The sequence below is a fragment of the Chiloscyllium plagiosum genome, chromosome 25 (genome assembly GCF_004010195.1).
Source record: "Chiloscyllium plagiosum isolate BGI_BamShark_2017 chromosome 25, ASM401019v2, whole genome shotgun sequence".
NCBI lineage: Eukaryota > Metazoa > Chordata > Chondrichthyes > Orectolobiformes > Hemiscylliidae > Chiloscyllium > Chiloscyllium plagiosum.
The window spans coordinates 21772693-21787395 of NC_057734.1; the positions used below are offsets into that span (position 1 = coordinate 21772693).

A 14703-nucleotide genomic window follows, 5' to 3' on the forward strand; every position below is an offset into this window, starting at 1 on the left:
TCTACTCTTACACTCACCAGCACATGGCACTGGGAGTAATCCTGAGATCATTGTTCTCGAAGTCCTACTTTTAATTTCTATCTTAACATCCTAAAATCTGCCATCAGGGCCTCATTCCTCTTCCTAACCATCTGCTGGTACCAATGTAAACCACAACTTCTGATTGATAGCTCCTCCATTAAAAGGATATTTGGCATCTGCTCAGTGATATCCTTGACCCTGGCACCAGGGAGGCAACACACTATCCTGGAGTCATATTTACCACTACTGGAAAGTGTCTGATCCCTTGTCTATAACTCCTGTACTTCCATGTTTCTTCCTCTTCCCCTCTGTAGCTCAATCACCTCTGGTGCCATGGACTTGGCTCTTGTGAACTCCAGAGATACCATTGCTTTCCTGCAGTTTTTAAAATGGAATAATGATTAACAAGCACAGTAGACTCAGGGAAATCCTGCACTACCGACCTGGTTTTCTTAGGCTGCCTAGTACTCACCTATTCACCCTCTGCCTGTATGCTTCTAATCTGCACTGTGTCTACCTCCCTATAGGTGCTATCCATGTAAGCCTCTGTCTTGCAGATGCACGACAGTGATTATAACCGCTGCCCAAGTTCTAAAACTCAGGTCAGGCTTGTACAATCAGTATCTTTTGTCTGCTTTCATATTACAGTCCCTAGCACATTTTTTTTTTAAAAAAAGGAGCCAAATATCCTGGCTTTAAGCAATCTTCGAGGCAATGCTCCAGCAGTTCTAAAGAAATATTTTCGCATATTGGCTCTAAATCTAAAGTGAAAGCTAAACAAATTCTCTGGATATGGGCATTGGTAACTAGACGAGTAGTTATAGTCCATCCCTATTTCACTTCAAAGAGAATGTGAGTCACCTCAGAGTTGTACAGCATAGAAACAGGCCCTTTGGCCTAACCAGTCCATGCCAACCATGTTCCCAACTAAACTAGTCCCACCATCTGCAATTGGCCCATATCCCTCCAACCTTTCCTATTCATGCACTTATCGAAATGTCTCTTAAATGTTGTAACTGTACTTGCATTCATCACTTCCTCTGGCAGTTTGTTCCACACACGAACCACTCCATGTAAAAAAGATGTCCCTCGTGTCTTTTTTAAATATTTGCGTTCGCACCTTAAACATATGCCACTTGGTTGTGAACTCCCCCACCCTAGGAAAAAGACCCTTGCCATTCCCTTTATCTATGCCCCTTATAAACCTCAAAAAGGTCACCCCATAACCTCCAATGCTCCAGTGAGAGAAGTCCCAAGCTTTCCGGTCTATTTTTATATCTCAAACCCTCCATTCCTGGCAACATTACTTCTTAGACTATTGCAGTTAATACAGTGACAGTACTCCAGAATAGGTAGTGAATTCCAGGATTTTGATTTAGCAATTTAAAAATTAAATATGTACAAGTCTGAACAGTGTATGACCATGCTGTCATACACAAAGCATTTTTCTTTATAAAGGACTTTATTTAAATAGTCACATATAAAGTAATAAGCATTGCAAGGCAATTCACCAGAGTGATCTAACAAAATGTGACACAGGATGAGAAAGAGATATTAGGACAGATACTAAAGTGACAAAGGCATCTTAAGGCAGAACCAAAGGTAGAAAAGAAGGAATACCCCAAGTTTAGGGCCGAGGCATCAGAAAACAAATTTACCGATAGTGGAACATAGAAAATGCCAGAACTGGAGAAGCAGAAGGGCTTGAGTGTTATAGATTGCTACACAGATTGGAACAGTTTGGCAAAACAGGAGCTTAAAAACAAAGACGAGATTTTAAAGAAAGTACACTCAAAGTAGTCAGAGAACAGAAGGGTAAATGAGTCTTGTTGCATGTTAGGACATGAACAGCATGGTACTGGGTGAAGTGAAATTTGTGGAAGATGCAATGGAACAGGATATCTAGGAAATGATTAGGGGAGGTAGGGAAGAGGGTTTCCATAGATGAGATGGATAACAGAGTAGAATTAAGTAGCCCGAGCAATGCTTGTAAAGGTCTCAGGTTTGGGACATTCAAATTAAGCAGTGTTTGATGCTATGTTTAAAGTCACCATCCTAGAGCAAAGAAGAAAGAATTCACCATAGTTCTCATTCTTGATTACTGTCAAGTGGATCCTACTTGGATGTACAAGTCTAGAGGTGAAGATAGCAATGAACCTAAAGGAACATACCCAAGCAAACAGCCAATGGTGTTTGGGGCTGGAAACAACATTGCTCCAAAATGGAATATAATATAATATGATGGGATAACAGAAAGCCTGATTGGTCTAGTTGCAGCTATACCATTCAAGATCAAGTGGTATGGTGCTGAAACTGTGCAAAATGTTGCATGAGAGTTACTTGAATTTTTTCAGTGGAATTCCTCTTTGAAATCAAAGTTGATAACACGTAGCATTGAAGAGAAGCACCTCTCCCACTTCAAGGCACCTTTTTAATCACATGACCAATGTAAGAAATTGTTCATTTCTTTTAATAGTGAACACTGTTGTTCTCCTTCAATATAACTGAAGGCTCAATCAATATAAACTCTTCAAAGTGAAAGACTTAATAGTTCAAGGGCCTTTTGATCTAAGCATCATCTGTTATTTCCTCCCAGAGAGATGATATTTCACGTCTGCCTCCAACAGAAATGTCTAGATCTTAGGATGAGGGCACAAGCAGATCCAAGACCCTGATTTCAATATACAGAGCAGACAGCTGCTGTTAAACTCTTCTCATGACGACCCTGGAGGCTGAATATTTAATATTCAGCAAGAAAGACTCTTACTTAAAAGGACTATTCTGTATGAGAATCATGAGTTGGTCTTGGAAAATATATTGAAAGATGGGCAAATGATTGCAGAACAGATGTCCATGTATACTTCTTGCAATTAAAAGATTGCACTAAATTTTAAGGACACCCCCAACCCCCATGATAGAATCATGAAGGTATACATTTACCATGGTAAAGAGTAACTAGGCCACACTCTAGGGAATGAAATCAAGAGGATCCCTGCAGAGTGCATATGCTTTCTATCATATTCGTCAGTTTGTTTAGTCTGTTTCAAGATTAATTTTGTTTATTAAAAAAGAAATAATGCTTGCCAAGTTTCTATTGTGCTTTAAAAAAAGGTACAGAAAAGAATCTGCTGTGCCAGCATCGAAACCATTCTTTTATTTGGCAATACTAATGATTATCCACAAAATGAATGTAGAATTCTGAGTTTCAGCTTGCTTTCTTTTCCTGAATACACTGTTCCCAAAATAACAAAATAGTTTTGCAGTGGAAGAGGACAGGCAGATGTCAGAGAATATTTAATGTGGAGTAATTTGAAGTAGGGAGGAGGAATCCGACCATAAATATTAGTTGGTAAAACTGGAAAAGGAGTAGAGCAACCAAAAGATTTGGGAGTTCAGATACCACAAAATCTTGAAAAGTGGATGGACAAATACTTAAACCGCTGTTTTCTAAAATATAAATTTTCAAAATAGAAAAGATAGGAAAAGAATGTGCAGATAAGCTGCACTTAGATGATTCAGGTACAAAACACTATTATAATAGAGAGAAAATGCAGCATAGTTGCAAATTCTTATAACAAAGATGATTAACAGAGAGTCTGACAGAGGTAATCAAAATAACAGCCATTTTAGAGGCGCATTTTTTAAAGTGACTGAATAACAAAAATTAAAATCATATAACCTAACTTTTGAAAAAACTATAGTCTCAATCTTCTGCTCTTTCCCCATGGTTCTCTAATTTATTCCTTCTTCAAGTTGATATTGAATTCCCTTATGAAACTTAATGCTGCATCAGTGCCCTTCACTCTTTCAGTGGTGCACTTCAGATTGCAACAAGTTACTAAGTAAAAAAGATTTCTCTTCATCTCACCCAGATACTCTAGATCTTAAATTAAAAAAAAGCACTGTTTTCTTAGGAAATGAAATAATCTACTGAAACTGGAAGTAGAATCCTTATATCTACAAAAGTTGATATATATTTAAAAAGAAAATGAGTAGGTGAACTGAGCTAAGCAAATAGCTTTTTCAGAAAGCTGGCACAAATTCAACTGGCCAAAAAGGTCTGCTGCATTGTAAAATTTCTGAATACAGCATCTTGAGCAGCTTCACCATTCTTTTTTGAAAGTCAGTTAATATTTTAGATTCTCATTTATATGACATGAAGGTCATATTTAACTTCTCAATTAATTCACAACCAAAAGATGGTCTCTTAGAGTGCAGTAATCAATAGGACTACAAAGTTTTTGAAAAAGAATAGATCTCCCCTCACCCCTAAAACTAAAATAGTTTCTCAACTTACCTTAGAGGCATTTCTTACAGTTGAAAGCCTGTGTGCAATTACCAAAACCGTTCTCTCTTGCATAACCCGATCAATGGCCTCTTGTACGAGGTGCTCACTTTCTGCATCCAATGCACTTGTAGCCTGGTAAACCAGAAAAATGTGAGAGAGAGAATCTGGCATGTTTTCATAATCCACTCAACATTCAATCAAATCATTTCAATGTCCACCACAGTATTATGGGACTTCGTAAATGCATAAGATTATCAGGGTTAATGTAAACCAGAATTAAATGGAGCTCTTAAGCCTGAGTTATATTATGTCCATTATCTATAGCAGCAGGAAACAACTGTTATTTCGCTTTAGGGCAATAAATAATAGCCAGTCAGAACTGTATTGTGTGGTTTCTCCCCCCCCACAAAACCTTACCATGATTGCAAACACAATTGCATTCTTGACAAAAATCCACAGTAGAAGATTTCTAGCCACTGTATATAATAACATCTTTGTAGATTTGTTTAGTATGTAATTACAATACCATTTCATATTATAACCAAAGCAATTCTTGCAACTTGCATATATTTTGTTTCCTTTAAAGACAAAATAAACTCCATTAATTTGATCTGTTCATATTTGATCCATTATATTAAGAGTATTCAGAACTGAAAGGTCCTCAAGGGAATATCATTTACTGGAATGGGAGAGGGGATGCAAAAAGGGGACAATTAATACTTCAAGTCTAGAAATTCATACGATAATATGCTTTACATAACATTTGGGTAAATAGGAGATATGAACTGTGAATACACAAAGATAAATCCTGCAGACACAAGCGCACAGTGGAGCACTCAGTTGGAATGCAGGTTGGAGAGAGAACTACAAATGCTGCTGCACTCATTTTCTAACAGATAAAAAAAATTCAAAGCAACACCCCAACAAGGAACTAAACCAGAAATACCAAGCATATTCTTGAACCATTATCTGAGAAATCTATCTGATTTAGGGATAAATTATTTACACTAAGAGTAAAACCGACAATTTGGGAACAAATGTTTACCTAAGTTGTTAGTTTACAGACTTGAATTTTTTGATCATACTAACATAAGCATCAAACCTAAATCTTCCAAGCAACACTGCAATCAAGTGTTCTGGAATGGCTTTGAGAAAAGATTTACAAAATTAATTTCATGTATTCAAGAGTGGTGACCTGGTGCAGCTGTAAAATAACTAAAAATATTTTCATGACAAGAGGTAAGCATTTTTAATCAGTAGTTAGTCTACCATTTGTGAGTAACCTTAGTTTAAATACCTGAAAATTACAAACACTATATTGCATCATTTACCAATTTCTTTGGTGCTGTCAGTTTGAGGAAATTACATGCTTAATCTCTCTTTTTTTTCCAAGATGATGCTTATTAGTACCCATGAAATAAACGGTTTTAAAAGTCTACCCAAAGGTCTGCAAACCACCAATAAGCATACATAGTGACAATTCAATTTGGGGATATGACTAGTCGTATGAGTGAGGCTGGTTTCCTGTGCAATATTTCTTTAAAAATAGCAAAAACATTGGTGGGAACATGATTTCCTTTGGATATTATTTGCTCCAGGAAAATCTTAAACTTTAGAACTGGTTTGGCCAATTTTGGGTGAATTGTATCAAGTAAATACTTGAAGCTTTTTTAAAATCTTTATGAAAGGACAATCATCTATAGCTTGCAATTCATGATCAATAGCTTCAGCAGTAAGTTAGTGGATACCCCAATAACTACTAACTTCAATGCATTATATCAGCTATCGATGCTTTGTTTTGATACTGATTTTGATAAATGAAGTGTTAAGTGGTTTAAGTTGAACCAGTGCCCTTTTCTTTTGAAAGAATGTTACCTAAATCTTTGAAGCAATGGCCAGATATCCAGTGTGAACTTTCATACAAGACACTTGACAGCTGGAACTCTTAATTTTTATGATGGATTTGACAGAGAAGAAAGGTGAAGTGAATTTAAATCTGATTAAAAGGCTCAATGTAAAAATAAGGTTCCGAAATTCATTCTGCAGGAGACTATCCTTATCTAACAGCAATTAGCAATTATAAAAATGTCACGTTGATGGATTAGTGGGTGATCCTCAGTACTTGCATTGATTTGCACAACTGGAGTCAAATTGAGGAACCAATTAACTGTCCAAAATTAACCAGTTTAAATTCTTAATTCTATTTTTAGAATCTATTGTCAGTATTATCTCCAGTTCCCAACACTAGCTCTTACTGATCAGCATAATAGCAAACAAAAGCAGTTCATTGAATATTTTAACCTTAAATCTATGCAAACTAAACCAAAAAAATGCTTTATTAAGAGGCTTATTCTGATACAAAAACAACTTTAAGATTTGGATTATATAGGTATATTGAAATAAAACAAATCCTACACCTTTCCAAGTTGAGCACACGCATTTCCATCTTTTCCAAAATCTAATAAGCGACTGGAAATGCATCAATTCTGTAATGCATGGTAAAAACAAAATGCAGTAGCGTTTATGCAGATGAGACCTTTGAATCTAGACTTTGTATCCATGTAAGTATCCACAACACAAGCTAAGAGTTAATATTACCACTGGCCAACCCTCAGCATCTTACGTTAGCCTTTAGCACAAGAGTACAGTAGTAGTGAAGTCTTGTTTTAATTATATTGGAGCTTGGTTAGATCTCACCTGGAAATCTGTGCTTAGGTTTGGTCTCATCACCTCAGGAAGGATATTACTGCCTTACAGGGAGTGCAGCAAATGTTCACTAGACTTGTTCTGAGGATAGTGGACTGTCCTATGGAAAGAGATTCCGCAGACCTGGCCTGTATGGTCGAGAGATTTAAAAAATGGGAAATAATCTCACTGAAACTTAGAAATTACATAAGGGATAGACAGGCTAGATGCAGGTAAGAAGTTTCCCCTAATTAGGGAATCTAGAACTGAGGGAACATTTTAAAAATAAAGTGGTTGTCATCTAGGTTGTGGGATATAAACGAATTAATGTTATTTCTGCAAGTATAAATTCTGATACAGAATAGGAATGAGAAAATACATATTCAGCAAAAAGAAAGCATGAGACATGAATACAGAACAATGGTGGATATATGGGCAAACAGGAAAGCATCTGTTTCCCCCTTACACGGGGACACAGGAACAAACCCTAATCAAAGAGGTCAAAGTGGCCTCTGGATGGAAATAGATGCTGATAGAAGAAAAGATATGCTTAATCAATAATCTATAATAGACTGACGTCAAACACCCTTATGGGAGTCAGAGATAAGAGTTTGTCACGGACAAGACAGGATAAACAGAAGTTGTGGGATAAGTCTTAAGGAAATGAGTGACGTAAGCGAAGCAGGGAACAGACAATGGAATAAGGAAAAATATGGGGATTCAAACTGTATAAATTTCGAGAGTTTGTTGGATTTGGTGTGCATTTTGTCATTACCTTACCTGGTAATGAGACAGGGCACCCACCTATAGGTGTATAAATAAATGGCGGATTCAGATATTTGTCTCGGACTGAAATTATTAAAGTGAGTGAGCTTTTGTTTCTCACATAGGTCCAAGATGAAGAGAACTTGCTTTTACTCAGTGAACCTTCAAAATTCTTTACCACCAGAGGGCTGGGAGATTCTTGCCGACGTGCTGGGCAAAAGGCCTTGAAATGTTCAATTACTCAATTGTTGAATGGCAGGGCAGGCTCAATAGACTGCACCTGTTCATATCTTATGTCTCACATTCACTTCTGTTGAGGAATCTTCCCTTTCAATTTGCTATGACATAGCAATATTTTACATGTAGAGGCACAGTAGAGCCCACTAAAGAACATGTAATTCTGGAGTTGATGTGTAATGAGGCAGACTTGATTATGGAGGTTAAGTTCAAGAAACCCCGAAGGGGCAGTGGCCATAATATGATATAACTCACCCTGCAGTTTGAAAGGGAGAAAGTGGAATCAGATATATCAATATTACAATAGAGTAAAGGTAACTGCAAAGACATGAGGAAGTTGCTTGCCAGATTGAAAGGGAAGCCTAATAGGCAAGACAGTAGCAACAATGGCAGGTGTTTTTTGGGGTAATTTGGATGGTAAAGCAAAAGTTCATCCCAAGGAAGAAAAATACTGAGGGGAGGATGGGGTAATTCAGACCCTGAAATGTGTCATATTAGTTAATGATATCATGGTTAAACCGTGACTTCAATGTTAACTGTTTTTTCTCTAGAGGTCTCTGAAACACCTTTTACAACAAAAAGAAAAACAATTCTCTGTCTTGAAAAATTCAAATGATCTGGTACTTAATCTTTAGAAAGAACAGTAACCAGATTTTCACTGTCTATTCTAAGGAAAAATGGTTCCTTATTTTACTCTTAACTGACCCAGCTCTAATTTTATTATGTCCCTTCAGATTGGTTTGCCAAATGTTGCTCAATACCTACACTTTTTTCATTGCAATACGATGACACCCACACCCTCGCTAATGAGCTGTGCTCTTAGAGGATCAGAATTTCCTAAACACTTTGGCATCAGCTCAAGAAAATCATAACCTTGCCACCCATTAGATTGATTGCTATCCAATTACTATCCAGTCCTATTAATGTGAAGTATTTTTGAGCTAAAAAAGTTCAAATCATCCAACAATAAAGTTCAGGTTAATGCGCTGAAGAAAAACAGCAGACAGATGCTCTCGCGAACAATACAAATGCATGAAAAATTATGCATCTCCAAATTGACAAGAATTGACCATACATGTGAAATGAATCAAATTTCTGACTTGGTTGATAGACAAGACATTTTGTACAGATTATTTCGAATGATAAACTTCTCTACGGTGCATTTTCAGTTTTCCTACTGCTGTTCACATCTTTGATGATCCTTATTACTGACTGTTGCCTGGTAATGCCCATCACATATCGATTTGAGTTTGGTAGGTTTCCCAAGGTTGCTCCCCCTTACTCTACAGGTGTTGAAATGCTGAGTTGCAGAACCATTGCAGAGTCCTTTTTGTAACTCATGAAACCTCTTAGTAACCTCGTCTTCATGTGAGCCTAAAGTATTGTGGATTTGGCAATTATAACTATAACTGCTGCTGTCTCTAAGGGATTTTAAGGGATATCATTGGACACAAATCTGAAATGGTAATTTGATCTTACTACTTTTCCTAGCTGAGTGATATGGAGATAAGTAGTGTCCCATTGATGTCAAGGTCAGGATCAGCTACAAAACTTTAGATCAAACCTTCAGTTCTATAGTCATGATTTGGAGATGCCGGTGTTGGACTGGAGTGTACAAAGTTAAAAATCACACAACACCAGGTTATAGTCCAACAGGTTTAATTGGAAGCACTAGCTTTCGGAGCGCCGCTCCTTCATCAGGTGAAAACTAGTGCTTCCAATTAAACCTGTTGGGACTAATACCTGGTGTTATGTGATTTTTAACTCAGTTCTATAGAACGTAGTATTATGCTAACTGGTGTAATTCCAAACTAAGCTAATGGCAGAATTAATGAAATACTGTAAGCAACACTTTGTACATAGATAATACATACATGGATGCAAAATATCTTTCCTGAATCTATCTTTGGGTAACTGAGTAATTAATCCAAATTAAGTGTGGCTATTCCAAAATTAAACTAGTTGCTGCAAACATGAAAGTTCAAGTTGTCTTTATCCAGTGTCCAGCTTCAGCCTGAACATGGCTTGAAAGGAGAACAAAAAATTGTCACGGCCCAATTTGTTCGATGTTACAGCAACAATGTAAATTGCTACTCAGCTGACTGTGTGTGTAATATATTGTCTCAGCTACACATTACCTAGCAATAGCTTCCATAAAAAATTCCAGGCAGCTCCTTTACAGTACTGTTTACTTATGGGCGAGATTTTATTCAGAGCTGAAAACAAGATGTTCAGGAAAAAAAAGTCCTAATTGTATTTTTCAAAACAAGTCACATTCTGAACAAGCTTGCATAAAGTTAGAATTTCTCTTTTCCATAACATTCTGATTCAACTTGGAGTTAATTTCCAACATTGGCTTTTATTGCCATACACACTAAAACCAATTTCGAAAACATGGTCACCAATTCAAAATTTATTGAATTTTAACTGAATTGCAGAATATTTGATCAATAACTGAAGTTAAGACCATGTTATAATAAATAATTTACACTGATCCCATTTGTACAGTTGGAAATCGAGTTTTATAATAGTTTTAGGATAGCTTGGATTCCATTTAAATAGTAGTATTGGCTTCGTAATTTTTTAAACATGTAAATTCATGGAATGCAACTTAAGTCAGTTTTTTTTTTAAAATACAGGCCAATTTATAAAACAAATCATACACAGGAAACAAGCTGCACATTTCTACCCAACAAAAAACTTTCATTAATTAGCTATTCAACAATAACGCCCTTGAGCATACACCAGCATGCTGTAAAGGATGTGAGTGGATGTATATATTGTAATAAAATATGGAAAAATATCAAATCAACCTCTCAGAATCAGAATCTTAGCATGTTACACTGTGATCCCCACCATGTAATACAAGTGTTCACTTTTTTATACCTCATAATTTAAGAGCACATGGAAATATAAACAGATATCTACTATCAAAAACCATCACCAAACTTATTTCTTCATGTACTACCATTACATTTTTACTGCTGATATAATGAGACCAAACATAAAACAGGCAATGACATCAGTGAAAAGAAGTGTTCTCGAGGTGGTGGGCAGTTAATGATGGAAATGCACAGATGCTCTGTTAGCATCTGAAGGACAGAAATAAATGGATATTTTGGACGTTAATACCACCAGATGTCAACTGGCCAGCAAGTTTTATACATATCGTAGCTTCTTTTCAATTTCTGAAACAGAATTGGCATTCACTGCAGTTTACACCCTCAACAATGCTGTTTTACCTATTTTTCTCATCGACCCATTCAATGATGTTATTACACACCACTGGAATAGGTGGGATGTGAACCCGTTCCTCCTGGTCAAGAGGTAGGGATACTACCACTGAGCCACAAGAGTGCAGCATTCAAGTAATTTGCAACACATGGAAGCAATTTTAAAGATTAAATTAATGACTGCAGAGAATTCTCAAGCAGTTTCCATGAAACAATTCCTTCAAAATCAGTAAAAATGATTACACAATGTCTGTCCACCTTAGAATGTATTAAATGGCGAATCACTAATTTTGAACACATGCTACAACACTTCAAGGTGAACTTAACTGACACAACGTATGACTAGCTTATTCATTTATGAACCCTAACAGACTTACAAGTCAACATTTTCATACTTCTTTGCTATTCCCTGTATCGTAAACTTTCATAATGTATTTTGATTTTACAGTTGGTCTTTATTTTGAATCCAGAGAGAGAGAGAGAGAGAGAGAGAGAGAGAGAGGGAGAGAGAGAGAGAGAGAGGGAGTTATTTTTGTGATTTTGCATCACTGTCGGAATGAATATTTCAGAGGCTTATGCTGTGTTTTAATGCAAAACAGAGTCTTTCACAAAAAGCAGTTGAAATTAATTCCAAAAAAATTCACTAATTAATTAATCCTCAGTACTCTTGTATTTGTTTTATAGAGTATGATTTTTTAAACATTAAATTTTTCTCAACTTTACACAGAGTGTAGATTTAAAATGGACTCCAGAAGAAATAGAGCACATCAACTTTAAATTACTATTGTTTAAATATATGGATATTTCATTCTACATATTGATTAGTGTTCAAATCTGTCGTTCGTACCAATCTACAAAAAAAAAAAAGAGTAAATTTTGTTGAAGTGGATTATTTTATTTTTACTCATTTTTGTGGAATGTGGGAGTCACTGGCTGGCCAGCATTTATTGCTTATCCCTAATTGCCCTTGAGGTGGTGGTGGTGGTAAACTGCCTTCTTGAACCTTTCACCATTGAATTGACCCATAATGCCATTGGGGAGGGAATTCTAGAATTTTGACCTAGCAACAGTGAAGAAACGGCGATATATTTTCAAGTCAGGATGATGAGTGGCTTGGAGGGGAACTTAAAGTTTATTAAACTCATCACATTTAGTTCAAGAATTTTAATGCAAGACATCTGTAATGATATTTCTTTGCTTTTAAAAAAAATTGGGAGGATAACAAAACTAGGAATTGACACACTTAAATACCATCATAATTTTGCAGAAATAATTTTGTCAAATTATGGCATGGAAAATGTGGCTGCTTTGACAACGTTCTTACATTATAGAGATCAGACTTTGAATTTGTCACATGTATTTTACAGTAAGACAATAAAATAGTGAAAAGCTTCAATTATTGCCACAAAATGGCACCGTCAGAATAATTTAAAAAAAGATATAGCTTGAAGAATGTCCATTGGCCCTGAGCCAACTCATCACCTGCATTTGAATCCCTCCTTCACTATTTTGTCGCCATCTACACTGGACCCAACCAACACTGAAGTCGTTGATCTGCAGGTGCCATCTTTATTGTTGGATTGATACTCCTTAGCTACTGCCTCACCTGCGCCAGACCAACCAATGCCAGAGTTGCGTCTCTTGACACTGGGCCCACCTTATTGATGCTGCTGTGATGCCCTTCTGCCATTACTTTGCAGTTGTCAGTGCTGGACACAACCAGCAAAGTCGTTAATCCTCAGGCATCATCTTTTGCTGCTGGGCCTAACCTTACCGATGTCACCTCTGCCAACTGCCAATTCTAGGTCCTGTGTGTGCTGTGGAAAACTAGGGGCTCACTCTCCTCTACATTGGGCCCACTGATGGTCTGTCCCCTGGGACTGGGTGGAGGCTTGCACCCTGGAATTACTCAGGATCTGTGCTCTGGGCTCTCACCACTGCTGATAACACTCAAGCTCAGGACAAGGTAAGCAAGTGAAAAGAGAAAAAAAAGGGACCAAAATGAAAAAGAAACACGGTCAGAGGGAACAAGCTCTGGACAGGAACCCTACCCCACTGGGCAACTGAAATACTTAAAAGAAATAAAATAATCCTTGGAATCCCACAAGTCCAATTCTTATAGAAGCACATGATTTGCATGGACATTAAATGGTTTGTAACAGTTAACAGGTAATGAGTAGGTGATGTCCTAGTGGTATTATCGCTAAACTATTAATCTACAGAGTCAAGTGGTGCTGGAAAAGCACAACAGGTCAGGCAGCATCCAAGGAGCAGGAAAATCTACGTTTCGGACAAAAGCCCATCATCAGGAACGAGGCTAGGAGGCACGGGGGTGGAGAGATAATTGGGGGTGGGAGGTAGCTGAGAGTGCAATAGGTGGATGGATGTGGGGTCAAAGGGGACAGGTTGGAGGGGAAGGTGATGCAGACAGGTGGGAAGGAAGGTGGACAGATGGGGCAGGTCATGAGGATGCTGCTGAGCTGGGGTAAGGTGAGGGGAGGGGAAATGAGGAAATTGGTGAAATCCACATTGCCATGGGGTTGAAGGATCTCGAGGCGGAAGGTGAGGCGTTCTTCCTCCAGACATCAGGTGGTAAGGGAGTGACGATGGAGGCAGCCCAGGACCTACAGATCCTCAGCAGAGTCGGGGGTGTGTGTGTGTGTGTGTGTGTGTGGGGTTGAAATGTTCGGCTACAGGGCAGTGGGGTTGGTTGGTGCAGGTGTTCTCTGAAGTGCTCTGCAAGTGGATGGGGACTTATTAATCTACAGACCCAGGTAATGTTGTGGGGACTTGAGTTTGAATCCCACCATGGCAGATGGTGGAATCTGAATTCAACAATAATCTGGAAATAACAGTTTAATGATGACCACAAATCCATTGCAATGGGAAAAACACTTCTAGTTCACAAAATTTCCCTTAGGGAAGGAAATGTGTCATCTTTACCAGGTCTGACTGACATGCAACTCCAGACCCATACCAATATGATCGACTCTCAACTGCCCTCTGGTCCAGCCAAAATCATCCACATCCCATGAAGATATTAAAAGAAAAGAAAATTAAGAGTATTTCTATACCTATCTTATGGTTCTCCAGAATTCTTTACATAAGTGATTACTTCCAGTTAAGGTACAATTAAACTTATATTTTATTGTCAATAATTTATCAAGCTTTCAAAATCTACATTTAAGCACATGATTTCCAATTGCTGAGAGAAAATTCACAGATTATCATTCTATAAGCTTGGCACTTTTATGTAATACTCCTCACTATTTTGAAGAATCCTAAATTGGAACCAGGTAGACTTTCAAATGCAGAAATAAAAGTCGAAGTTATTTGTAAGCCAATATAAAAGAACAGGCAAGCAGGAACACAACTTAGTTGTATAACAGTGCTAATGTAATGAAACACCCCAAGGTGCTTCAGAGACGAATTACAAAAATGACACTGACGCATGTAAGAAGATATTATGGGATG

General features: G+C 37.4%; 1 protein-coding gene across 3 annotated transcripts in view; it reads right to left on the minus strand.

The window, feature by feature from the left end:
• LOC122562633 (ABC transporter B family member 1-like) overlaps positions 1-14703 on the minus strand; it is a 174603-nt gene that overhangs the window by 17246 nt on the left and 142654 nt on the right. For all 3 annotated transcript variants that reach the window (XM_043715648.1, XM_043715646.1, XM_043715645.1), the window contains one exon: positions 4319-4441. In XM_043715648.1, coding sequence (XP_043571583.1) covers positions 4319-4441 — 123 coding nt within the window. The remainder of the gene's footprint in view (positions 1-4318; positions 4442-14703) is intronic.